The sequence below is a fragment of the Thyridium curvatum genome (assembly GCF_004353045.1).
Source record: "Thyridium curvatum strain D216 chromosome Unknown NODE_4_length_842636_cov_84.159710, whole genome shotgun sequence".
Classification (NCBI taxonomy): domain Eukaryota; kingdom Fungi; phylum Ascomycota; class Sordariomycetes; order Thyridiales; family Thyridiaceae; genus Thyridium; species Thyridium curvatum.
In genome coordinates this window covers 437,293-462,522 of record NW_022156759.1, presented here as the reverse complement: position 1 = coordinate 462,522, position 25,230 = coordinate 437,293, and the positions used below count along the sequence as shown (strand labels likewise).

Genomic DNA, 25,230 nt, shown 5'->3' with positions numbered 1-25,230 from the left:
TGGTGCTACACAAAAGGCCTCGATGCTGCTAAGCGACTAAAGATCCCATTTCCTACTATGTCTTGTTATGCCTAATAGGGTCAGACCAAAGCTAAAGACTAACAAAGAGACAACAGTAATAGTACCTTCTGCATGATGATAAAATTGGTCTCATCAAGCTTATAGGATGCTCTTGTGGAGCAGACTGCTACTCAGGCGTATCATATATCCTATCAAGCTCCGGCGGTCGGTTGGAGCCTAGGACGCTGCCACGGCGAGCTCCCTCCTGGTTAGGTATTCAGCTCCATCCCTGGACGAGTTCTGCTACTGGTGTGTCTAAGGCTCTTGAATGACACCAGAGTCCACGTGTAGTTCGCGGCTGCGTTACACACCTGCGGAGTGGCGATGGAGTGATGATGTGGGAAATAAAATTGAATAAATGTAGATCCGTGCTCGGGATCTGGATGTTGAGGGTATGGGAATCTAAATATGAAAGTGTCTGTCATTATGGAGGGACTAAGCCAATTACGGAATATCACCTTATGTTTGGTTAGATAGAGAATATCAGAGGGTGTGTGAATGTCTGAAGCTGAAACTTGCAAGCAAAACCATGCGAACCTTTTGAGGTGAAGGGCAAATAATTTATATTAGCACTTGAGAGAGACGATTATCACATTTTTTGTCATAGAAGCGAAACCTATGATTACTTTAATAAGAACTTGAATCGAGCGACGTTAGAATGTAAATCAGCAAAATGATCATGGGGCGCTCTGCGAGTCCATTCAGTGTACCTGATCAGGCTCTCTAAAGTTCCTCATAGTTTTGACGGTGATGCTCTCCCAGCCAATGCCTGCTTTCTTGCTCTCTGCTCTTCTTTGAACCTCGTCACAGCATTTGTTGTTTCGGATCCAGTGATCAACGTCTCAAACAATTCCTTCTCCAAGTCGTTGGCTTGGTGCAGCTCCTGTTTGAAGTATCCCGTCATCAAGCTCTTGTTAGCTTTCAGAGAAATTGGTGGAAGTTGGGCCACTTTTTGCGCAATCCTTAGCACTGAGTCTAGGAACTTGTTCTTTGGGAGGATCTTGCTGATCATCCCGGCCGATTCCAGCTCCTGAGCGGTCATCCTTTCCCCAGCAAGGATTAGATGTGCCGCTTTCTGTCGCCCAAGGCAATGAGTGAATGTAAAGCTTGAACAAGCCTCAGCACTGAGGCCCCACTTGACGAACGGGGTGAAGAAATATGCATTTGGAACCGCATAAACCAGATCGAAGAGCGCAAGGCTGCTTGCGCCATAGCCCGCGCCGGGACCATTCACAGCGGCGATGGTGACCTTCTCGCAGTCAATGAGCATCTTGTTGAAGGAACTAAACTCAAATCGGCATTAGTCTGGAGAATCCGGGTACTAGAATGAATGGATGCCATTACTGGAGTATTTCCGGAGCATCCGAAGTAACACTGTTTTGTCGGGAAGACGATAAATCCATGCCTTGTAATTCAAAGCAAAGCATGAGAGTCAGCGATCAAGCACCTCGAGTCAAAGAGGGCGAATACTGGCAGAGCCGCAACAAGAAATACTATACCAGTGGTGAAAAAGTCTCCCAGGCCTGTCTGAACAATAACTTTGACCTTGTCATTGGCGATAGCCCAGGTATAAGCAGCCACCAGCTCCTAGATAGCATGGTGAAATCGTCAGCCCAATTGCTCATAGTATCCTCGGGATATTGCAAAACAATTACCTTCATCACATCGACATTGATTGCGTTGGCAACTTCTGGGCGGGCGTAGGTAATGACAGCCACTCCATCTCGTACTTCGGTACATAGATATCGGAACTGGGGGGATGCAGACATGGTGTCGCCGACTAATTTGAGAGATAGGTGCTCAACTCTGCAAAACTACCAAGCCAATTCTGCGATAGACGCATAAAACTACGCGCAGTTTCTCGAAGTTGAGAGATCGGCCCGGCAAATGAAGACTCGTGAGGGGGTTCCAGGAAACCGAGGTTGAGGTGGAGAACTCCCCCCCTCGGGTCTTATGGAACTATATAGTACAGGGCTCCCCGCCCAGTTTGGAGGTGTGGATGAGATGTGCGTGCATGCATTGGTCCCGAGACACGATGACTATTTACAGCTCCGATATCAAGGTGGATATCCCACTTGACCTAAACCTTACCGAGCTCCTCCATTCCAGTGCACAGTCTCCTCCAGTGCCTGGCAGCCACATCGTTTTCGAAGATGACTTGGAAGGCCGGAGTCTGAGCCTAGATGGCCTTCGGAGGAACGCTGGTGCACTAGCGCACACATTGCACTCGCGTTATAACCCACGCGATCAAAGCCGATGGGCTCTGATCTTGCCGAATTGTGTCACCATTATCGAAGCTTTTCACGCGGTGCTCTGGCTTGGTGGAGTGGTCTGCCCCATCAACCACCAGCTGCCTGCTTCGGACATCAGTCATGCATTGGCAGTCACTAAGCCCGAATATGCCATCGTCTACGCACCCGTTGTCCGCAAGGTGGAGGAAGCCATCGAAGCCGCGAGACGAAAAGATCCAAATGCATCCGCGCCACAGATCATAGTGGTTCTTGACGAGAGCCATTCTCACTATCCCACCTTGCATCAGGGCTTCTCCGCCCACAAGATTCTCCCTGTACCCCATTACAACAGCACGGAAGATCGCTTGGCGAGTATCCATTTGTCTTCAGGCACGACTGGCCTTCCCAAGGGGGTCAAGCTCTCGCACTTGAACTATGTCGCCAATGTCTACCAGCTTCAGAGGCATGATCCTGATCGTTGGTCTCCAGAAGAGTCCGTGCTCTCGATCACTCCCTTTGTGCATCTTGCCAACGGCACGATTCCATTCTTTCTAGGACCGTGGACGGGCATGCGACACATAATCATGACCTCGTTTGACGTCGAGCAGCTTGGGAGGACGGTGCAGAGAACGAGACCTACCACGATTCAAATGGTGCCCGCTATTGCTCGTCTCTTTTTCCAGAGATAAGTCGCCAAGAAGTACGATTTCTCAAGTGTCAAACGAGTGACGGGAAGTATTGGTGCGGCTAGCCCAGCAGAGGTGCAGGAGTACTTCGGACCCGGGAAATGGACGATGATGCAAACGTACGGCATGACTGAGGCTGCGTGTTGGATAGCCATGAACAGGATTACAGAGCATGTCGCTCTGACTGAACTTGGTCCCTTGGTCCCTGGACTGGAGGCAAGACTGATGAACGACGATCGCACAGAAGCACCTGTCGGGGGCCCCGGAGAACTCTGGCTCCGCGGTCTCAACATGACCAAGGGTTACTTGGATAATGAGAAGGCTAATACCGAAGCCTTCCCTGAGCCTAAGTGGCTCAACACCGGGGACATTGTGTCTATCTCCCCTCAAGGCATCCTCAAGCTTCAGGGCCGCACAAAAGAGCTCATCAAGTACAGCGGGTTTCAAGTGAGCCCAAGCGAGCTGGAACAGTACATCGCCCGCCACTCGGCAGTAGCCGATTGCGCCGTTACCTATACATTGGATGCCAATTCCGAAGAGCTGCCGACGGCCTACGTGGTACTGGTGGACGACATCAAAGAAAGTCCCATGAAACTGGCCAAGCTTCAAGAAGTCCACGAGAGCGTGGACAGTCAAGTGGCAGGTTATAAAAAGCTTCGGGGTGGAGTTTGGGAGGTATCCAAAATTGCAAGGAACCCCACGTCGAAAATTGTGAGGAGAGAGCTACGATCTTACATCACAGGCCTCATGTCTAAGCGTGATTACGCCAGATCGTCCAAAATCTGAATAGGGGCAGAGATATATCGACACACTTCTCAACCAATTTGACAAAGCGTAAGGTTCTAATCACCATTAATATCTTATGCGATGTCATGTTCTTTTGTTCAACCTGATAACAATATTATTCTTATTTGACTTTCAATAGTCCTCTTTTTAGTCATTCACTTAGAGTCCTAGCCCCGGATGGATCAATCATCCATCATTGGTTGTGCTGCCTATTGCTGACTTGGATTGAAAAGGCCGAAGTCAACCACACCAGCAGCAAGAAAGCTGCACGACTTGCCCTGCAATCCCGAACATGATCACTTGCAAAGATTGAGCTCTGATCGGGGCTCTAAAGACCACTACGCGCTTCAGTTGATCGTGTTGTGTCGCAAAATGATTGTGGTGATTGTTCTTGTTAATATATCTTCGCGGCAATAAGGAGCACTGATGCTTCTGACAAAATCATTGATTGTGTAGACCACCTTATGAGTAGTGTTGTGGAAGGAAGCCAAGGAACGAACAGGGGTCGATTGGTCTAGTGAGGGTCCATTCGTGACAATGTCATATTGCAGCTATTTGTGCGAGAGTAAGTTGATCCCCGATTTTATAGAAATATATTGACAACGGCCTGAAGGCATCGAGGACTCTTGAATCGTCTTATGACGCAACACACCGATCCGCCCAGCAACTAATTGTCCCACAGTGTCCTCCTTGCCTCGTCATCTTATTCTCTCCAAACGCAGCGATTCAAGCGCAACCCCATCTCGATCCAGTGATCCTTTGCCTTGAAACACGCCTGTATCTGCTTGTGCTCGCAGCGCTGACCAAGTCTGCTCCATCTCATGATAGAAGCGCAAGATCAAACGGCACGCAGTCCGCTCCCATCGCGACAGCATATCACGGCGGATGACCTCGATGTCATCATCATTGTCCTGCACAAAAATACCGAGGGTGTATACAGCCCAGTGGCCAACGTAAAAGTTAGACCATGTGGCATCGTCCTTGTGTCGTCGCAAGATGTGCATCGCTTGCTGTATCTGGCTGGTAGAACTCGGTATTGCTGGTGGAAGAATATGATTCCTGGTACTTTCGCCGTCTCTAGATGCTATTGCTCCTGTGCCTGCCGCGTAGTTGATCCGGCGGTTGGATAGCTGCTCTAGAAGAAGAGAGGCTATGAGAATGTAGAGATGAGCCGAGTCTCTGTAGCAAAGGACCTTCATGTGTGACTCTTCGGTTGCTAGGTGTTGTTTATGAGCCTGCTTGGAGTCGTGGCATCCTTGATCTTGCTCCTCGCTGAACAGCAATAGTAATGATGATGCTGATGATGACTGTGAAGGCAACACGACTTCCAGCAACGCAGCTAATTCTGTCCTGGCATGGATCAATGTTTCTTCATCTATTACATGCTCACTCTGGTAATGCTGCTTTAGCGTCAAAGCAAGACGGAAGCAGGCTACCGGTATGCCTAGGACTGGGCTATTGGTGCTGTAGGGCTTGCCTGGGTAGAGCGTCGACGTCGCCAGCAAAGCTTCAGCTTGGGCCCAGAAGTCGGAGTCAAACTCGCAGCCGAAACTACTACAGTCCGTCCAGGATCCTGCTGTGGCGAGGAATATTTGATAAATGACGCTTTCGATGGCGAGTCGATCGAATGGTCGTTTGATGACACCCCGCGGGGCCTGAGATGGGAAGAACTTTCTTGCAAGGATCCGCGCGGCGGCGTTGACGTGTTTGGGAATGTCCGTGGAGGTAGTGGTGCATTCGCACTATTTGCCAGAAAACCAGCAAGTCATTGTCAGTCATTGTGCCGGAGAGGCAGAGTTTCCCGAACCCGCCTCTGGTTTTGGTTTCATGTACCCCTTGAATGTAGAGAAGAATGATGCAGATGAGGACGGGATGATCGTCCTCGATTTGCAGGTCATTCCTATTGTTTAACAATGTCGAAAGTTCGCTCACGGCCTTGGCGTAGTAAGACAGGGTGAGCTGCTCCATCTCCGGGGACATGTCGGCAACGTGCAGATGGGCTGCTGCGCAGGCGAGGATGGAATATCGCAGACTTGGGAGCTTGAGCATCAGGCGCTGCATGTCGGCTATCCACCCGTGCATAAAGTCAGGGTGGCAATCAGGAAGGAGGATCAACCAGTAGAATTCGTCCATAAAGTGTCGCGTCATAACGGCTTCAAGTTCTTGAGACATGGCTGCCCGTGCGACTGCGGTCTCGAGAGCCGGACATGGGCGAGGTGGTGTGTAGGAAGCGAAACGACGGTCGCGCAGTTGCGTAGACGAAGGCCACAAACACAACCGACCTGCTTCACGGCAGGCCCTGCAGGCCGAACCGTCCTCATCGCACTTCTTCTTCCGTTTACGACCTGTCGTCTAGGTGTCAGCTCTGATGTATATTCACGGACGACCGCCAAGGGGTGGGCAAACACTTGCACGTCAAGCAACCCGTCTTGGTTCGCAGTCTGGCTCGCGATATCTCCATGACTAGCAGTAGGTATGTTGTGCAGGATTGTTGCCAGGATGATGAAAGTGCGATTGCGGGGTAAGTCCTCTTGGTCGCCCCTTTATGTACGTATGTGCTTGAGAGATAAGGTATGTCTCTGGGGTACTCAACAAGGTTAGCACCTCCTCGCTGGTCTCACGCTAATCCTCAACAACCGACTTGTTAGTAAGACAGGCCTTGGATAGTAGACCAGGGAGGGACCATGTAATCGGTCCAGGCAGTCGATAGAACAAAGTGGCGGATCTCATTAATACCTATGCTTAAGTAGGTATACTACAACCTGCTTCCTACAGGGAATGGGTCTACCTAACCCTCTGGGCTTTGCCAGTAGGCAGACCTCTTCACTATCTGGCCTCTTTGGCGCTCACTATTTCCCAATACCTGACTGCACTACGAATTCGCAGGGCCTTTCCATACTTGATTATGATTAGAAAGACTGACGAGATAGCCAATCCCACAAAGGCGACAGAGATGAAGCAATTCTGATAACCCAGGTTTCTAAGCCAGGGGGTGATGCTAATTTACAGGATTAGTAGGCGCTGTTAGTCGTGTCTGGTCAGGTTCAACACGCAGATGGGGTTGCTAGACGTACCCATAACTAATGGCAAATGACATGGTGTTGCGGATCAAGATCATGGTGACGATGGCGTCGCCACTGATGGCGTGATAACTGTCAATCATGTAGTTGATACTGAGGGCGAGGCCGATGGCAGACGTGAACGCGAGGGTTCCCATGGCAAACACCAAGCCCATCCAGTGGATGCCATGCTGCGCACCCACGCCCCAAAGCAGAAGCGAGCCGGGCACCAATATCAGACAGACGCAGAAGGGCCACAGCCGGGCCTCGGCTTCCATGATACCGCCGTTACGCCGCGCGATCCAGATGGTCAGCCAATCGCTCATCTTGCCCGCACAGAGAGAGCCGGTAAGAACGCCAATGCAGCACGATACGTAGGAGAGCCCAACCATGGACGGTGAGAAGTTGTATGGCGGGCCTCCCAGAATGAGCGATGCGGTGGCATTAAGCACATTGAACAAGAGGAGATAGATTCCGTAGGAGAAACCGGCGAATGCGATCACAGGCCAGCCGAGATACCGCAAGCTTCGTACCGCATGGGACAGCATTGGCTCACCGGATGCTGGATTCCAAAGGGCCAGCTTCTGGAGAAATGTCTTGGGGGCATGGGTATGGGACTCTTGCTGAGGAGATGGCAGTTGGGCGCTGCAGGTCCTGTGGGTATCGACAACGTCGGAGGCACCTTTCTTCCCATCCTCAATGCTAGTGACTCCCTGTTTGGCATCTGCGGGGGTAGCGATGATGATGACCTGGCGCTCGTAGTTGGTCTCCTCCAAGAACAGGAACAAAAAAACGAACACGGCACCAAGGAATATGGCAGGGTAATAGAAGACCCATTGCCATCCCTGATATTCAGCGATGAAGCCGCAGATGATGGGGGCGAAAAAGTTGCTTCCTGCCAAGGTGATGCCGTACAAGCCCATATATGTACCACGCTCGTGGGTGAAGATCTATCAAGATAGGACACGCGTCTGTCAGCAACGCAGGGCACAGTGAAGCCTTTGGAAGTATACTTACGACGTCGGTGATAGAGGTTTCAGGCAGTGCCTCGATGGGTGCCACCATAAATCCCTGTATGATGCACTTGGCGATCCACTCGCCATTGCTTTTGACGTGGGCGCCCCAGATGCAAGTACCGATGGCGCCTAGGACGGAGACCAGATATGTCAGACGCTTGCCGTAGCGGAGAGCAAATGGCTGCCAGAAGAGTAGGCCCCATCCGAGGCAGAGAAACATGTACCCAGTGCCCTCGTTGAGTGTCGGCACAGACACACCACTTGCACTCGACAGGGGCACCAGCACCGAGTAGACCGTGGACAACGAAATGCCAGCGAACCAGGTGTAGAGGCTTTGGCAGGCCATGGCAAGCAACTTCCTGCGGCGCGACCAGTTGAGGGGATCCTCCGGGTCACTGGACGGAACGGGGTCGAGCACGATATCCCCAACCTCTGCATAACGGCCCCGGAGACTGTGCTCCACGTCCACGAGATAGACGGTGCCTGGAATTGGCATGAAGTCGTTATCTGCTGCTAAAGACATGGTGTTGTGCTTGGCGGAGAACAAGAAGACGATATGTAGCAATATTGGAACTGGTGAAGGGAGGCTGCCTTTTGGAAGCGCGATCGCCACTGAGATATATATACTGCATCGTTGATATTAGATGTGCCATGCAATAGCTTGGTGAGAGCCTGCATGCCGAATCATCTATCTCACCCCCTGTCAGAGCTGGGCGCCGAGAATCAGTGCTTGAAGTCTACATGCCTCTGAATGCCAATGATAAGGGTTTGCCGCTAAAACCTGGGGTTGTGGAGAGTCTGTGGGCCAAAGGTGGTGGAGCTTGGCGCAAATGTATATGATTGGGCCATCGAGGTTTCCACATTCCAAATGGTTATCAAGAGCAAGGGGGAGTTATTAGGAAAGGTTCCGAGGGTGTTCCGGCAAAGCCCAGACTTGCACGGCACTCCTGTCGCAAATCCAATCCATTGGCCTATCCTCATCCAGATCTGAGGGGAGCCAATCCAAGACATTTGCGATGTTAGTACAAGTTAGAAGCCTCTATCGCATCCTGTCACCCGAGGAGCGAGAGGTGCCTCGTGTTGCCACACTGTCGGGAGGATTGCGATTATCGGATTGGCAACCGACGATAAATACTTCCACCATGAAGACGTAGACAGACCATTGCCGTCCATCCCCAATACAACACCATCCCCCTTCGTACCGCATCTCCAAACCTGAATCCACGTTTCGCCATGAGCCTCACTGCCGTGCAAGTGCCCGATGGGCACACTCCGGCAGCAGCCTTTTCGTCTTCACTAGCCAAAGAGGACACTTCCCTTGCTGTCGTACAACCAAATCCAGTCCCCAGAGGCACTGCAGAATACGAGAAGCAGAGAGCCAACCTGCTCAACGCCTTTGCTGCCAAGGTTCCCGACGCGTACCGACTGCCCATCGAACTGATAAGCAACCCACCAAAAGACGTCACGGCGGTACCGTCGACCTGCGGAATCCTCACTGCCAGCGAGATCGACATCACCGAGAACTACGATGCGTCGGGTCTGGCCGAAGCGATTGCCAGCCGAAAACTGACCGCCGTCGCCGTCGCCACAGCCTTTGCCAAGCGGGCCATCATCGCGCACCAATTGACATGCTGCCTTACCCAGTGGTTCATGGATGACGCCATCGAGCAGGCTCGGCAGCTCGATCTCTATCAGGCTGAGCACGGCAAGACGGTTGGCCCCCTGCACGGCGTGCCGGTCAGCATCAAGGAGCACATTGCAATTGCGGGGACCTCAGCGTCTTACGGCTTTCTCGGCAGCGCTGTCCAGAGCAGCGAGGACTGCCATATGGTGGCGATCCTGCGCCGGCAGGGCGCCGTGCTGTACTGCAAGACGAACCAGCCCCAGTCGCTGATGCATCTCGAGACCGACTCGCACTTCGGCCGCACGCTGAACCCCTTCAATATTCACCTCTCGTCGGGCGGCTCGACCGGGGGCGAGGCCGCGCTGATCGCCATGAAGGGTTCCGTCCTGGGTGTGGGAACCGACATTGGCGGTAGCATCCGCGCCCCAGCTGCCTTTTGCGGCATCTACGGCTTCAAGACCACGAGTCGCATGTTGCCTATGGACGACTACTTGCTCGAGACTGTGCCTCCTGAGCTGAACATCCTCGTCGCCACGGGCCCGATGTGTCGTAGCCTGCGAGATCTCGACCTCTTTATGCGTGTCGTCCACGAGGTCCAACCCTGGCTTCTCGAACCTGCCATCATCCCGCTACCCTGGACTGGCCTCCAGACACCTCTGGCGGATACTGGCCGACAGCAAGAGCAACGACGACTGAAGATTGGCATTGTGACCCACGACGGCTTCATCGAGCCTCAGCCGCCAGTCAAGAGGGCGCTGGCCTGGGTCCGCGAGACTCTGCTTGCCCCTGGCCACGCAGCACTCGTCGAGGTCAAGGACTTTACACCCTTTGGTGCGGCCGAAGCCTGGCGTAATGCCCGTCTGGCCTATTACCCTGATGGGGGCGCCGGGATGCGCGACGGCATTCTTGCTGCTGGAGAGCCGGTCCACCCGCTGAGCGATTGGATCTGGAAGGCCGCCGAGTCTCTGGGCCCTGTGTCAGGAAGCACGGTGGTGAAATACCGAGACCAGCGCGACAGGTTTCGTCGTGCCTTTGCTGCGGACTGGCAGCGGCAAGATGTCGACATCATCATTGGGCCGACCTTCGTCGGGCCGGCTCCGGCACACGACACGGCCTTTTACTGGAACTATACCTCGCTGTACAACTACGTAGATTATCCTGGCCTTGTCTTCCCGACCCCAGTCACGGCTTCTGATGGTGAGCAGTACCAGCCCGGCTACTCACCTCTAAGCGAGGCCTGTAGCCATGTCAAGTCTCTCTGGGAGTCATCCAGTTTCAAAGGCGCTCCCATAGCTTTACAAGTGATTGCGCCACGATATCATGATAATGAATTGTTCGGCGCGATGGCTGTCTTGAAGGATATTTTAAACCTGCCTTAAAGCCTTGCAAGGCGCAGGATGAATTAATCAAGATAGGGCTGCCGCTGAATCGCTGTATTTAAGTAGTAGAAGAAGACAAGGATATAGTAAAGAAAAGATCAACAGTGGTGCAACTAATTAGCAGGTACACAAAGGCTAGAATTAATATAGTGTTTCTGTTGGTGGTGTGTTTGGCCTCGCCCTTTTCAATCCGGGCCGGTACCACTAAGGAGACGGCACACCAATTCACCTGATGAGCCAGGCCATTCAATACACTCGGGGCTAGCTGTTGTGGTGCCAGCTGGCAAGGGTACCTACAGTGGGGAGCCAAAAAAAAAACGCGTCAATCGCGATTTTGACCCAACCCCAACCATCACCTATCGGATTCAATTCAAATTTTCGTCACCAAGCCATCGTTTTTATTTATCGATTTTTAGACTATAGGTACTTCAAAAGTCGTACTTTTAGGCCAATTTTTTCAATATTTTATGTACTATCCATCTGCAGTAATAACAGCCTCCAACCTCTAATTCATTGAATTTACTAGCTTCTTTATCACCTTCTTATTAAGAGCCTCCTATCTCTCTACTATAGCTATAACTAGCTTTAAATAGATTGTATTATTTTTAGATAGGTCTAATAATTCTAGATGTTGAAGATAGATGCTTTTCTTTAATAAATACTATAGATTTTCTATTAGATTAAGATTAGATAAGTATAGAAGCTAGTTAATAAGAGTAATATTATACTCTTTAGTCTAATTATATAACTAATCTTAAATCTTTTAGACTTTATATATTAAAGTATTATCTTAAGTAAAAATAGCCTCTAAGAATATAATTATTAGAAGATTTTCTTATAGATAGATAAGAATTTAATTAGAAGTTATACCTTCTTTATTAGAATTAAAGTTATTAAGAAGTAATATTAAAGAGATCTAATTACTAAAGAAAAAAGTAGCTTAAAATATTTATAAATAGTATATTAATTTATTCTTAGCTTAAATAAACTTCTTCTTAAGTCTCTTATACTAATTTATTAGATTTATAGAGTTAGAGGTCTTTAAAATTAATATATTAAATAATAAAAAACCTATTACTAATAGTTATTATTATTACAGGCTATAGAGCTCTTATTACTAAAGATCTATTACTACTAAAAAGATAAAGACTTCTCTAGATATCTTCTAGTAAAAGTAAGTTGCTTTTATATTATAACTTCTATTAATTTAGATTATCTTAAGGCTTTAAAATATTAAATCTCCTTCTTAATAAGAGCCTATATTAGGATCTAAATATTATAGTTTAAATCAGCCTTCTTAAGTAAATCCTTATTTTTTATAAAGAGATTAAGATTAATATAATATAAGATATATTATATATATCTCTCTAATAAGATTAATAGCTATTTAGAGTGTTTTTATAAGTAGCTATAACCTTAATTTTAATAATATATTATAATTCTAGTAATAGAATATATTAGGATTCTCTTCTAGGCTGTTATTTAGAAGGGAGATTGGTCTAATTTATAGGCTATAGCGACCCAGCCTCTTTTATAAGGACTATAGTGATTTCCTATGAGATTTAGTTAAAAACTAATTATATTATTAGAAAACAAAAAAAGTATGGGAAAATCAAAGATTCAGAACGAGACGCGTTGCAATTTAAATGACGCGAAATTTATTGCGGGGCACTGTAGCTGAAAGTCAACCACTGTGCCCACTGAACCCGGGGTCCCGATAGATTTCAGCCACAGGCACTAATTATGCGTGCCTCCCCATGTAGCATTGGAAAGGTAAAGCATAAAAAGCATAGATTCGAGGGTAGGGAAGAGTATCTGAAGTCTGAAATCACGACCTTGCGAAGAAGAAATTGCCATAGCCCCGATGCCGACTCGAGCAAATCACCTTCATCCAGGCTGCCTTTCGGTTGCATCTTTCAAGGAACGATCGAGCATAACTAGAAGATCAGAGTATGACCCCTTGGCACTTGTAACTGAGCTTGAAGCCGTCGGGAGAAGAAATAGCCGACTTAGGGATGCGGTAGTAGATCTGCGCCACCATGCTTGTTGATTGAAAACCTACCCGAGCTTCGATAAGACCCGTCTCAATTCAAGCCTTTGATATTCCTATCTTGTCAATTGATACAGAAGATATCTTTTCCAAGCACAACAAGCAGCCCGACTGGCGATTAGACTCAAGAAGCATGAGGTTCCAACCTGCTATTTTTAGTGTTTCTCTTGGCCGAGCATGGCTCTACGATCTTGAAAACAAAATTGAGCAGGCCAGCAAGGCAGGATTCAAGGGTATCGAGATCTTTTACGAGGATCTCGACTATTCCGCACGCAAGTTAGCTGGCAATGACCACCCGACGACCGAGCAGATCCTGGAAGCCGCCGACCATTGTCACAAGACATGCCAACAGAATGGCCTGACCATAATTGGTATGCAGCCGTTCCTTTTCTATGAGGGACTCACAGACCGGGCGCAGCACGCCAAAATGATCGAGAAGATGAAGCTGTGGCTTCAGATTGCGAAGCGCCTGCACACAGATGTCATCCAGATTCCCTCGCACTTCGTCCTCGAGGGCCAGGAGCACACCATCACCGAGGACCGCGAAATTATCGCTAGCGACTTGAGAGAGTTGGCAGACATGGGCCTTGCCGAAGAGCCACCGATCCGCTTTGCGTACGAAAACCTCTGCTGGGCCAAGTATATAGACACGTGGGAGAGCTTGTGGGATATCGTCAAGCGTGTGGACCGACCCAACTTCGGAATGTGTCTCGATACGTTCAACATTGCCGGCTCTGTATGGGCTGACCCGTCCTCGCCCACTGGAAAGACGCCAAACGCCGACGTTGATCTGGAACTGTCTTTGCGGAGGCTTGTCGAGGAGGTGGATGTCAACAAGGTCTTTTACATTCAAATTGTGGATGCGGAGCGTCTCTCCTCGCCTCTTGTCGCTGGCCACGAGTTCTACACAGAAGGCCAGCCTTCTCGCATGAGCTGGTCGCGCAACGCTCGGGCCTTCGCCTTTGAGGAGGAGTACAATGCGTATCTCCCAGTGGAGCAGATAGCGAACGCCATAATTGACGGCCTGGGGTATAGGGGATATATCTCGATGGAATTATTCTCCAGGACTTTGGCGTATGAGGGGGAGCATATCCCAGCCGAACATGCGCAGAGGGGCATGAGAGCTTGGAAGAGAGTTGTTGAGAGACTAAAGCTTCAACTGCACTGATGGACTGTGCAGCCTGTCCTAAGTCCATTGAACGTTACCGCTTTGCAGTTACACACGGAACACGTCCGATACATAGTAATTCAGCTATATAACTTTCAGCCGGATGGCATGTACGTTGCAATATACAGTTTTAGCAATATTATTTGATGTTTATTGTGGAGGAATCGTCCTCACCCAGCCGGGTTCTTCTCTAGACATTGATACCTTTACTTTCCTCGGCTGCCTTGAGCAACGTTGCCCACGCACCCTTGACATCCAGGTTCTTGACTGCATCCTCTCCCGCCCACAGGCGCCACTGCTGCTCCATCTGATACCCAATGACATGAGTCCCTTCCACACACTGCCAGCCCAGGCTTTCCGCAAGCTTGATCATCCTAGTCCTCCTCGGCTTAAAGCACATGTCCAACAACACCCCCTTTTGAGGTCGCTCGAGGAAGTGTCTCAGTATGAGAGCCACGTTCTTTTCGGCATCTGTCTGCGGTTCAAAGTCGGGCACTGTGCCAACGATGTGGTAAGGTGAGGCTTCCAGGCCCTTGGCCTGCTCAAGGGACTTGATATGGGTGATCCGAGGGACGCAAGGCAGCTTCTTGGAGTCGGACACTAAGTCCTCGACCTCCTTATCATCACGGTTGAGAACGTAAATATTAGGACAATGCAGATGGGAGGCCAAGGCGTAGATGGCAGCGCGACTGGCCCCTCCAGCACCAACAATGAGGCCCGTCACCGGGTTTGCCGCAGTGCCTCTTGCGCCGTCGTCGCCCTTCTCGAGGAGGCAGCCTTTCACCCCGCGCCAGTCGGTGTTGGTGCCACATAGCTTCCTTGGGCTCCCAGGCTTGTAGTAAACGTTGTTGCAGGCACCGATGCTCGTGACCAGCTCATCGACCTCATCAAGATGTGGAATAATGGACGTTTTGTAGGGCATTGTCACCACGAGGCCTGCGGTGGTCGGCTTGACCGCGAGCTCCATCATGGACTCGAGCGTAGGGCACTCTGTCGAGTAGAAGGTCCACGGGAGGCCGATAGAATGGGTGATGTAGTTGTGCATGTTGAGGGCGATGGAATGCGTGACGCCCACACCAACAAGGTGGAGCGTACGCCCGATTGTTGCCCCGTCGGCGTTTTGCATGGCTGTTGTCGCTGTCGAATTGCCCATGACCAACCTCACTGTCCCATGTGGTGGTCGGCGATAAAATAGCCCTTGGTGCTTGGGTGTGTGTGGCCTTGGCTATACGTAAGGACTTAGACGTTTTGTAGGTTTTTCGTTGTTAGTTCGTTGCTAAGTCAAGATATTTTGTTACAGTGTAGGTAGTCTGGAGCACGGAATCCGATAGCGTGGATCGACAGTCCGTGTCGGATCAGTATTTTGCCGGACCCCTTCGCTGAAGGCCGACCGGTACACACACAGGCACTACTTACACCCGATCGTGGCGCAACACAGTGAACATGGCGGCAGGCTATGTTCCTAACAAGCTCTCGGTCGATGCCTTTTGACATGGCAAGGCAAGCATCTAAACAATGGGGGTTAAGATAATAGCCGTCTGGTTACCAGTACGCAATGCATCTGTCTCCAGCTAGCGAGTCTGGGCTTCCTTAGCCATCGACCGGTACGCAATTAATTATTTACAACAATCCATCCTCCTCATAGGCGTCCACCAGCTGTGCTATCAATGAGACGCGAAGATGCCTTCGGCAGAAGCGGCAGACACACCACTTGCACGCAAGAACTTTCACATCTTTGGCAACGGGATTTCTTTTAGCATTTCCCCCACCATACATAATGCGGGCTTCAACCACCACTGTCTACCCTACCACTACGATATACGCGAGTCACCATGTGTTGACGATGTCGCTCACTTGATCAAGCGTGATGAGTTTGGTGGCGCGAGCGTCACTATGCCACACAAGCTCCAAGCCCACAGGTATTGCGACCAGCTGACGGAGACAGCTCGGGTAATTGGAGCTGTGAATACTCTGATTCCCCGTGGAGAGGGTCCGGATCGTATCCTACTAGGAGACAATACCGACTGGTCAGGATTGTACAGCATTATCACCGACTATCTCAAAGCTTCACAGGTGGCACCTTCAACAGCGTTGGTCATCGGTGCTGGGGGCGCTTCTAGGGCCGCTATCTATGCTTTACACCGAGCCGGATTTCAGACGATATACATTGTCAACCGGACAATGTCAGTTGCCATCGACGTGCAAAGGTCTTTCGAGAATCATTTCGAGATCACCGTTCTGCCCCACCTAGACAGCATCCCGAAGCTACCAGTTGTTGTTATAGGTACTGTACCGGCCGACAAGACGACCGAACAGCAGTTCTCAAGCATATTTGGTCTTGAGGGGCTATGTATAGACATGGCTTACAAGCCAAGGCAAACGCCACTCCTGGCCGTGGCGCAGAGATATCCGCGATGGAAGACTGTCACGGGGATTGAGGTGCTGCTCGCCCAGGCTTTTGATCAATATCAGTTATGGACTGGTAGAGAAGCCCCGAAGGAAATCATGGTGGATGCTGTACTAGGAAGGTTGTCGAAGGTTTGAGGGCGGCATCAAGTGCATGGCGTTTTCTAGATTATTTCCGAATGAACTGGCCGGCTTTGCGAGAACCGGTCCTTTGATTTTAATTAAGATGATACTAGCGAGATATGTTCCCTATTAATCAAGAATTTAAGATCTCATGGTAGAGGCATTGAGTTCGAATTAAACTTCTAGCTAGAGAGAATGCCCATGTGTTCGTGCACTCCGCCGCCTTTGCCGAACTCGGACTTGTGTTCTATTTGTTTTTTCTATGAATAATAGAATTGCGCCCCCCTTGTACTTAGCTTGTACAGACAAGTGGTGCGTGAGATGATCAGAGAGGATGGGGGAATATTTAGCCGGGTCCATACTTCTAGTTTTGCGGAGATAATGGTAACTTTGCGTGACGTGTGGAGAATACAAACAAGTATGTGTGAGATTGGGACGGTGATGAATTTGTGCAACTTGTTATTTGTTGATAGACCTTTTCTCGTATAACATTGCTTGCTATCGCCCTGAACGTTCTCACGTCTCAAGTCCCGTCTTTGCCATCATCGAGTAAACCAAGAACTTGAAAGACCACTCATGTCTCCGTCGCCATCTAGCAAGGTCAGATTCGCTGTCATTGGAACTGGACTCATTGGCCCTCGCCATGCCCAGACCGTAGCGAAACACAAGGAAGCGGACCTTGTGGCAATCGTGGATCCTGCGCCAGCTGGGGCAAATGTCGCGAAGCAGCTTGATGTGACATATTACAAGTCCATCAGTGATCTGGTCCAATCCACAGATAAACCGGATGCCGCCATCATCAGCACCCCAAACCACACCCATGTTGCCGTTGCCAGGGAGCTCGCTGCCGCTGGAATCCACATCCTCATTGAGAAGCCGGTCAGCACTGATATTCCCAGTGGCGAGGCTCTCGTGAAGGAGCTAGACAAATCCCCGATCAAAGCACTTGTTGGCCATCACCGGCGATGGAATTCATACATGGTGGCAGCTAAGAGGATAGTCGACTCAGGAAAGCTCGGCACTGTCCTCGCTGTCAATGGACTGTGGACGAGCTACAAGCCACTGGACTACTTTGACCCTCCAGCGGAATGGCGCAAACTGAGAACGGGAGGTGTCGTCTACCTGAACATGGTGCATGAGGTAGATCTCCTTCATTTTCTCTTTGGGCCTATCTCGTCCGTTCATGCGGAACACACAATGGCGCAGCGCGGATTCGAAGCCAAGGAGGGCGCGGCTCTCACCCTGAGGTTCAAGTCGGGCGTCGTTGCAAGCTTCATCCTCTCGGACCATGCGCCGTCGCCCTACAACTTTGAGGCTGGAACGGGCGAGAATCATCTCATTCCCAAGACGGGCCAGGACTTCTACCGGGTTTTTGGAACCAACGGCTGTCTGAGTGTCCCCGATATGACTGTCTGGTCGTATAAGGGTGCTACAAAATCGTGGCATTCTGAGCTTAATCAGGAGCGCCTGCCTGTGACTGAGGATACACCTTTTGATAATCAGCTGGGACATTTTGTGCAAGTTATTCGGGGACAACAGGCACCGAGCTGCACAGTCCAAGCTGGGCTGGCTGCGTTGATCGTTTGTGAGGCCATTGACAAGGCAATGCAGGACAACTCTACGGTCGAAATTGTCGATTACATGTTGTGAGAAGGAATGAGTTCCTAATAAAGAAGCACTTGTATTTGTGGCGTGCCATCATCAACTCTGATAAAGCAGAAGGCCATGGAAACTTCCAGTGACGATACGAATGTGACTATTTTTTAAAGCAAACTGGCCTGCCCTTTGTGTTGATACAAGTTGCATGACATGAATGTAGACTAGTGCCCTACATCGACACTGCAATATACACATGCAGGGTGGTGAGGAGAACCAGGACAATGACGCCAGGATTTATTGCTGCACTCCATCTAGTCCGCTGATTATTCGTCAATATACGAAGTTATAGAGAGCATATATTGACCCAGTTCAGATCCATATGATATGACCTATTTAGTTGCCATCTAGGCCAGTCAAATTTTTTTTCCAGTCCAAAACCCCGTACCCCAGCCTCCTCGCCCTCCTTTTATCTATCTCTAGCTCCTCTTGGGTAACACTGTCTCTGACGCGATACCATATACCATCACATATGTTGTATGGCATGGTCGACCGCATATTTATACCCATGAACTCCAAGCCCCATGATCACCGCCACCGCCTTGTCGCTAAAATAGCTGTGGTGACGGAAGGCCTCGCGCGTGTGGGTGTTGCTGATGTGCAGCTCAATGAATGGGATGGCGACGCCAGCGAGGGCATCGCGGATGGCGACGCTTGTGTGGGTGAAGCCGGCGGGGTTGATGATGACCACATCCACCTTGCTACGGGCAGCATGCAGCCGGTCGATGATGGCACCCTCGTGATTCGACTGGAATGTCTCCAGAGATGCACCGAGACTCTCTGCTTGGGCCTTGGCGTTGGACTCTACTTCGGCAAGGGTGGTGTGCCCGTAGATGTGCGGTTCCCTGAGCCCCAGCAGGTTGAGATTGGGGCCGTTGATGAGTAGAATTGACTTGCCCATTCTTGACTAGAGATGTACTTGGGTGTGGTGTCGTGAGATTGGAAGATGGTAGAATGCAGCAGCATTGTAAGCACAGTTTATCTTATCATATGTGGATCATAGTTGCTTGAACTTATTTGGATTCCGCGACCCGCGGTCCGCACTACGAAAAAGCCGCAATCCGCAAATAGCTTTGAAGAAAGGGAGGCAGGATCTGGCAAAAGCTATACCCGGCCCGGGCCAATTCTACTCCTCTTATTGAATAGGAGTTGCTGATTGGACTGAGACGCAAATGGATACATCACACACACCCACAGCCATTAATAAGCAGTGAAACGTTGAAACCCTTTTCACACTCAATTGGGCCATTGAGGGTTGTCAACCCGGCTATGACTTTTGTTCCGAAGTTCTGGGAAAGTCCCATGGGGCCCCATGGGGGAGCCCATCGGAACTCACGGGGCAAGCCCGTTCGGCAAAGTATTCTAACCCCCCAGCAGCCTTCTTTTCTCCTGGAGAAAATTGATCGAACTCCACACTCAAAGGAGACTTGTCACCTCCTGACCCAAGCTGCGGGGTCTGTAGAATAGCGCGGCCTATATCAAGTCCGAAGCAGCCCGTGAGGAAGAAGGCCTCAACATTTCATCTTTCAGTAGAGTCCTTGTTGGCATTGGAACAAGTGCCGCTTTGTCTCCATACCTGTTCAATTGCAAGATACAACCTTCGAACTCTTAGCAACCCTGAAAATACCAACCATGCGCCTGCTCCCCAAGATCGAAGAAGATCGACCGACACCCAAGGAGATCTACAACTTCAGAACATATCTCTTCGCTGCCATCGCCTCCGCCGGTGCCGCCACCATCGGATATGACAGCGCCTTCATTGGGGGCACCATAGCCCTCGACTCCTTCAAAGAGGAGTTCTCCTTTGCGCAGAAACCTCCGCAAGAGGTTGACCTCATCTCGGCCAACATCGTTTCGTGCTACCAGGCCGGCGCGTTCTTTGGCGCCATCCTTGCCTATTTGGCCGGTCACTTTCTCGGTCGCCGTCTTGGCTTGCTCGTTTTTGGCCCCATCTTCATGCTTGGTGCTGGCCTCATGTTAGCAGCGAGTCGCGAGCGCGGCCTTGCCTGCATCTATGCGGGCCGAGTCATTGCAGGACTCAGCATTGGCGCTATATCCAACCTCATCCCCATCTACATCTCGGAGCTTTCACCTCCAGCCATTCGCGGCCGGCTTGTTGGTATGTGGGAAGTCGGATGGCAGTGTGGCGGCCTTGTCGGGTTTTGGATCAACGTGAGTGTTTCCTTCGGTATCATTGCTCTCCCCATCTATTTAGGACGAGGTATGCTAAGTTGCTTTCTGCAACCAGTATGCTGTGAGCCGGACGCTGCCCTCGAATCACAAGCAGTGGATTATTCCCTTCGCCGTTCAGCTCATCCCAGCTGGCATCCTGATCGCCGGCGCTCTTGTCACCGACGAGAGTCCGCGATGGCTCATCAGTAACGGCAAACGGCAGAAGGGAATTCAGGTGTTGAGTGGCCTCCGAAACCTACCCGAAGACCATATCTACCTGCGAGAAGAGATCGCGCAGATCGACCAGCAAATCGAAATACAAGCTTCTTCGATTGGTCTCGGCTTTAATGCGCCCTTCATAGAGCTCTGGAACAACTCCAATGTTCCTTTCCGACTCTTCCTAGCTGGAAGTCTCTTCTTTTGGCAGAATGGTTCCGGTATCAACGCAATCAACGTAAGCGTTTCATCTCTTTCACTTGAACAACCCCCCCCCCCCCCCCCCCCCCCCCCCCCCTCCCCCCCCCCCCCCCCCCTTTTCTCCTCCGGCAAGAAGAAGGAATGAATGAAACGATTGCAACGAAGCGGGTGTAGACTCGAGGGGGGGTTACTCACCGTGAGCCGGAGCGGCCCGCCGCAGACCAGCGCCCTGTCGCCGTCGCACGGCAGGCCGCACTGCGCGTCGGGGACCCGCGCCGCGAGGGCGGACAGGTGCGCGCCGCACCAGCACTCGCGCGCGTACTCGAGCCCGGCGTACCGGAAGGCGGAGCCGTTGTCGGCCGTCGCGCAGAAGGCGAGGCATTTCGGCGCCGTCATGGCGCCGGCCAGGACCTCGTGCGCGCCGCCGGAGCCGTCGCCGCCGACCGCCCGCCCGCCCGAGGTCCCCGGCAGGTCCGAGGTCTCGTTGAAGCAGCCCTGGTAGGCGTACTGCGAGGAGCCGTTGTAGACCTGCAGGGCCGGGGGCGAGGGTGTCGTTGAGGGGGTTGTTGAGGGGGAAGATGTGGTCGATTGGGCGGCTGCGAGGAACGGGTGGGTGACGAGGAGGAGGGGTAGGGAGAGGAGGAGGGTGAGGAGGTGGGGGTGTGTCCTCGTGGATGGAGATGCCATGGCTGTGATGTGTGTATGGTATGTCTCGCGGCACACGTGGTGGTGGGAGAAGCAAATATGTCTCAGGAGCGCAGCGCAGGGCGGGATCTCGCGTGCCTTTGCGGAAGTCGTTGAAAGCGGCACGGGTGAAGACCCAATCCGGTATCAATGGTACTCTAGGCAAGTTTTCCGTCGGATTGAGAGATTAGGTAGCTTGAGCCTTGGGAGTTGTTTAGTCAAGGCTGAGCCTCAACGAGTGAGTGTCTTTGGCGTGTCCGCAATATCCGTTCTCACGAGTCGCGCAACGATGGAACCTTTCAATGAGCTAGCTCAACTCTCTGTAAAATAAGATCCGAAAGCGGCTCGGCACTCAACTGGGAGCAGCAGCAATGGAAGGGATATTGACTTTTCAAAAGTAGACGGAGGCTGCCTCGCCAAAAGAATGTGCGCGTGTTTGAGTCTTCAGCTGCCTCGCTTTACGAGGTCTCATTAAATTTTGAGCCTGGGCATGGATGGCGGCTCCAGCACCCCGGTCCAGGCATGTGTGCCTTATTGATACGCCACATGAGATCAAATCCTTGCTTCATCACACACATTGGTTTTCGTTTCTTCTTTTAGAGTAGTTGGATCTATGGTCTCTTTTTTTTGGCTTTCCGTTTGTACAAGTCGACTCGTATCGCCACAAAAACACCAAATATGAGCAAGGCTTCAATGGCGTTCACAAACGCGGTGTCTTCTGCTGCGGAGACGCCGAGGGATAGCCATCGTGCCGTCCATGTTCAGATATGATACATATTCCTACAACAACCCCCTCAAGGGTCCATCATGTACATACATTCACTCCTTGACGCCGCTGCTCGTGCCCCAGCTGCCCACCAGCGCCATGGCCCTCTCGTCGCCGTGGGCGATCCTCTCGTCGCGCAGCGCGTCCGACACGCACCTCCACGGCTCCCGGCTGCCGCCCCACTTGAGCAGGCTGTCCTTGAAGTGCTCGCCGTTCTCGCGCGACACGGCGGCCCGGTCCCGCCCGGACCGGAACACCTCCTTCCAGACGCGCTCGGCCAGCACCCGGTCGAACAGGTAGCTGTAGTAGGTGCTGCCGTAGCCGAACAGGTGGCCGAAGAACCCCTGCCAGGCCGTGCCGGGCGGGTCGGGCGGCAGGTTGCCGTGCGTGCGCTGCAGCTCGTGGTAGATGGCCGTCGTGTCGAACGACTGCCGCGCCGCGCGGGCCGAGTGGTACTCCTGGTCGAGCATGGCCAGGATGATCTGGTTCTCGTCGTCGCAGCCCTCGAAGCGCTTGGCCATGCGCAGGCGCTCGGCGACCATCTCGTAGTCGAGCGGCTCGCCCGTCTCGTGGTGCCGCGCGAAGAGCGCCAGCACCGACGGGTCCGCGGCGAAGTGCTCCATCAGCGTGGACGGGAGCTCTGCGAGGTCGGTGGCGCACCTCGTCCCGGCGACGTTCTGCAGCGAGGTGCGGGCCAGGACCGAGTGGACCGCGTGGCCCATCTCGTGGAAGAGGGTCTCGAGCTGGTGGAAGGACAGCAGGGCGCGAATGTCTCCGCTGCCTTGGACAAAGTCGCATACCAGGGCGATGGTGGGCAGCTGCTTGACGGTTCCTCCCTGGCTGGAGAGCGCCATTCCGTCGTTGGCAGCTTCGGCGGGCGATTCGAACGATGGCAGATTCGGGTTGATCTCACCCTCCTGGGCTGCCTCTTCGATCTCATAGCCGCTGATCTCACGAGAGCAGCGGATAGTAAAGTGAGCTGGGTTGGGTGACTTGTCCTCCCGGTAGAAAAGATCGCAGTACAGCACAGCGACGTGGCCGTCCGTGTCCGACACGACATCGAGCCGCCTGACATCCGGGTGCCACGTCTCGCCGGGTAGCGTCTCCCTAGGTACAAGGCGAAGACCATAGAGGCGATTGAACAGTCGTGAGAGTCCTTGCATCACTGATCCCAGCGAGAAGAACGAGGATAACATCCTTTCGTGCCTGAAGCGCTGGTCCATAGAGCCCCGTACCAGGGCCATGTAATAGTCCTTGTCCCAAGCCTGAAGAGAACCTGCAGCCTCTGGGTTGGACGTATTCCGTCTTCGCTTCTCCTTGAGCAGATCCGCCATCTCCTGCTGGACGATTGCGCCATTGTTCTTGGCAAGCGCCTGCAGGAATTGCTTGACGGATTCCGGAGACTTGGCCATCATGCGGTCGCGCAGTGCCATATGGCCGTAACTCTCGAAGCCCGCGAGCTGAGCCAGCTCTGCCCTGAGCTTCATGAGAATTTCAAGCATCTTCACTGAACGGTGTGACGCCGTTCGCGTGCCGTAGTATATCAACTTTCGCACGTTCTCATCGGGCACACTCCGCAGCGCTTTTTGCGCCTGGGAACTCATAGTTGGTAGCTTTATGACCGACCCCTTGGTCAAGCTCATCCTTTTAGGGACATCGGCGCCCAGGTTGGTGTTTCCCGGTAGCTCCAGATAGTATTGCGCCGGTGCCATTTCGTCGACAAATGCAGATCCGACTTCGCTGATCTGCTGCGACAGTTCCACAAACTTGTCCCGCGACTCCTGCGGCAGGTTCACAGCTGATTTTGAGAAATCGAGTTTGAGAATCTCGGCCACCGTCTTCTCCTCCTCAGTCCAGGAGCTGACCACATCCAGATTGGCAAGGGCCTTCCCAAGCTGCTCGTTCAGCCCCGTCGTGGTGTTGAGTTGATTCATATATTGGTACACGATCGCCCATGCTTCTGCGGCAGCCTGCTGTGTGCGCATATCCGGGTGCGTCACCCGCACAAAGTCGGAGAGGTCGATTACGCGACACAGGAGGTCGCTCAGACGGTCGAGATCTCTCACGATCGCCCTATACTCCTCCACCGACGAGGCGTTGAGCACCTTCTCCACAATCTTTTGCGCCTTCATCAGGTTCGCCTGCGCGAATATGCGGAAGCCCTCGGGCTTGGTCAAGTATGCGTTTCGGAACAGGCCCGCGCGCTGCGACGCAGTCGACGACGGCCGGGAGAAGGCCTGCCAGTCGTTCGGGCTGTCGAAGATGCGCCGCAGCAAGCTGTCATCGTGCTTTTCGGAAGTCGCGCTGTCGACGGGGGCCGGAGCCGGGCCAGCCTGGGCGGCGCCGGAGGCTACAGAGAGCCATCGCTGCTGCGGCCGTGCTTTACCTGCCTGGCGAAGGCAGCTTGCGCAGACCCAAGGCCGCGATTGGAGGTACTTGATCATTCTGTGAGAAATGCGCCGTCGTGCTCATCTCTAAGGGTGGGGGGAAGGGGGTTCAGAATACAAAAAAAAGATTTAAATTTGAACAGTCACACAAATAAAAATAAGGAGGCGAAAACCTCGGCATCGACGGCAAAGTAGGAAGCTCTGGGCCCTTGATAACTTTTGGATCGCGGACTGGAGTTGATACTCCGTACTAAGCAAAGTCTCCGTGGTCGGCCAGTCCGAGTTTGGGCAGCTTCTCTCGCTGAGCTAGTTAGCCAGTTGGCTGCCGGCCTGTCAAAATTTTGGCTCGCTGGGCAAAATTCCCGAGCTCCGGAAACAGCCGTGGAGCACGAGCCGTGGCACGAGCGAGCAAGCCAGGAACAATCGGGACATCATCAAATCCACACTGACCACCACCGCCCACGACTTCGCCCCGTCCTCAGGCACGCAATCGCCATCGTCGTTCTCTTCCATCACCCAGAGACCCTTCAATTGGACGACAATGGCTGCGAGAGTACTGC

At 52.0% G+C, this 25,230-nt stretch overlaps 12 protein-coding genes across 12 annotated transcripts; 7 read left to right on the top strand and 5 right to left on the bottom strand.

Annotated features, from left to right (window-relative positions):
- Window positions 1–793: 793 nt before the first annotated feature.
- E0L32_001082 (uncharacterized protein) lies at window positions 794–1,829 on the bottom strand (the record flags this gene model as incomplete). Its single annotated transcript, XM_031133528.1, has 3 exons — window positions 794–1,343; window positions 1,508–1,647; window positions 1,716–1,829. 3 exons carry the CDS (start codon window positions 1,827–1,829, stop codon window positions 794–796), a joined length of 804 nt encoding a protein of 267 aa, XP_030992975.1.
- A 266-nt stretch (window positions 1,830–2,095) lies between these two features.
- Window positions 2,096–2,980, top strand: E0L32_001081 (uncharacterized protein; the record flags this gene model as incomplete). The annotated part of the gene is made up of 1 exon (XM_031133517.1): window positions 2,096–2,980. One exon carries the CDS (start codon window positions 2,096–2,098, stop codon window positions 2,978–2,980), a length of 885 nt encoding a protein of 294 aa, XP_030992974.1.
- Window positions 2,981–3,085: 105 nt separating this feature from the next.
- E0L32_001080 (uncharacterized protein) lies at window positions 3,086–3,763 on the top strand (the record flags this gene model as incomplete). Its single annotated transcript, XM_031133506.1, has 1 exon — window positions 3,086–3,763. One exon carries the CDS (start codon window positions 3,086–3,088, stop codon window positions 3,761–3,763), a length of 678 nt encoding a protein of 225 aa, XP_030992973.1.
- Window positions 3,764–4,461: 698 nt separating this feature from the next.
- On the bottom strand, window positions 4,462–8,361 carry E0L32_001079 (uncharacterized protein; the record flags this gene model as incomplete). Its single annotated transcript, XM_031133495.1, has 5 exons — window positions 4,462–5,505; window positions 5,597–6,115; window positions 6,614–6,761; window positions 6,838–7,772; window positions 7,840–8,361. The coding sequence occupies 5 exons, from the start codon at window positions 8,359–8,361 to the stop codon at window positions 4,462–4,464; spliced, it is 3,168 nt and encodes a 1,055-aa protein (XP_030992972.1).
- Window positions 8,362–9,071: 710 nt separating this feature from the next.
- On the top strand, window positions 9,072–10,841 carry E0L32_001078 (uncharacterized protein; the record flags this gene model as incomplete). Its single annotated transcript, XM_031133484.1, has 1 exon — window positions 9,072–10,841. The coding sequence occupies one exon, from the start codon at window positions 9,072–9,074 to the stop codon at window positions 10,839–10,841; it is 1,770 nt and encodes a 589-aa protein (XP_030992971.1).
- Window positions 10,842–13,024: 2,183 nt separating this feature from the next.
- On the top strand, window positions 13,025–14,059 carry E0L32_001077 (uncharacterized protein; the record flags this gene model as incomplete). The annotated part of the gene is made up of 1 exon (XM_031133473.1): window positions 13,025–14,059. One exon carries the CDS (start codon window positions 13,025–13,027, stop codon window positions 14,057–14,059), a length of 1,035 nt encoding a protein of 344 aa, XP_030992970.1.
- Window positions 14,060–14,249: 190 nt separating this feature from the next.
- E0L32_001076 (uncharacterized protein) lies at window positions 14,250–15,104 on the bottom strand (the record flags this gene model as incomplete). Its single annotated transcript, XM_031133462.1, has 1 exon — window positions 14,250–15,104. One exon carries the CDS (start codon window positions 15,102–15,104, stop codon window positions 14,250–14,252), a length of 855 nt encoding a protein of 284 aa, XP_030992969.1.
- A 635-nt stretch (window positions 15,105–15,739) lies between these two features.
- On the top strand, window positions 15,740–16,603 carry E0L32_001075 (uncharacterized protein; the record flags this gene model as incomplete). The annotated part of the gene is made up of 1 exon (XM_031133451.1): window positions 15,740–16,603. One exon carries the CDS (start codon window positions 15,740–15,742, stop codon window positions 16,601–16,603), a length of 864 nt encoding a protein of 287 aa, XP_030992968.1.
- A 561-nt stretch (window positions 16,604–17,164) lies between these two features.
- On the top strand, window positions 17,165–18,238 carry E0L32_001074 (uncharacterized protein; the record flags this gene model as incomplete). Its single annotated transcript, XM_031133440.1, has 1 exon — window positions 17,165–18,238. The coding sequence occupies one exon, from the start codon at window positions 17,165–17,167 to the stop codon at window positions 18,236–18,238; it is 1,074 nt and encodes a 357-aa protein (XP_030992967.1).
- Window positions 18,239–18,710: 472 nt separating this feature from the next.
- On the bottom strand, window positions 18,711–19,145 carry E0L32_001073 (uncharacterized protein; the record flags this gene model as incomplete). The annotated part of the gene is made up of 1 exon (XM_031133429.1): window positions 18,711–19,145. One exon carries the CDS (start codon window positions 19,143–19,145, stop codon window positions 18,711–18,713), a length of 435 nt encoding a protein of 144 aa, XP_030992966.1.
- A 731-nt stretch (window positions 19,146–19,876) lies between these two features.
- E0L32_001072 (uncharacterized protein) lies at window positions 19,877–21,391 on the top strand (the record flags this gene model as incomplete). Its single annotated transcript, XM_031133417.1, has 3 exons — window positions 19,877–20,416; window positions 20,493–20,870; window positions 21,008–21,391. 3 exons carry the CDS (start codon window positions 19,877–19,879, stop codon window positions 21,389–21,391), a joined length of 1,302 nt encoding a protein of 433 aa, XP_030992965.1.
- A 945-nt stretch (window positions 21,392–22,336) lies between these two features.
- On the bottom strand, window positions 22,337–24,727 carry E0L32_001071 (uncharacterized protein; the record flags this gene model as incomplete). The annotated part of the gene is made up of 1 exon (XM_031133406.1): window positions 22,337–24,727. One exon carries the CDS (start codon window positions 24,725–24,727, stop codon window positions 22,337–22,339), a length of 2,391 nt encoding a protein of 796 aa, XP_030992964.1.
- Between the last annotated feature and the right edge of the window lie 503 nt (window positions 24,728–25,230).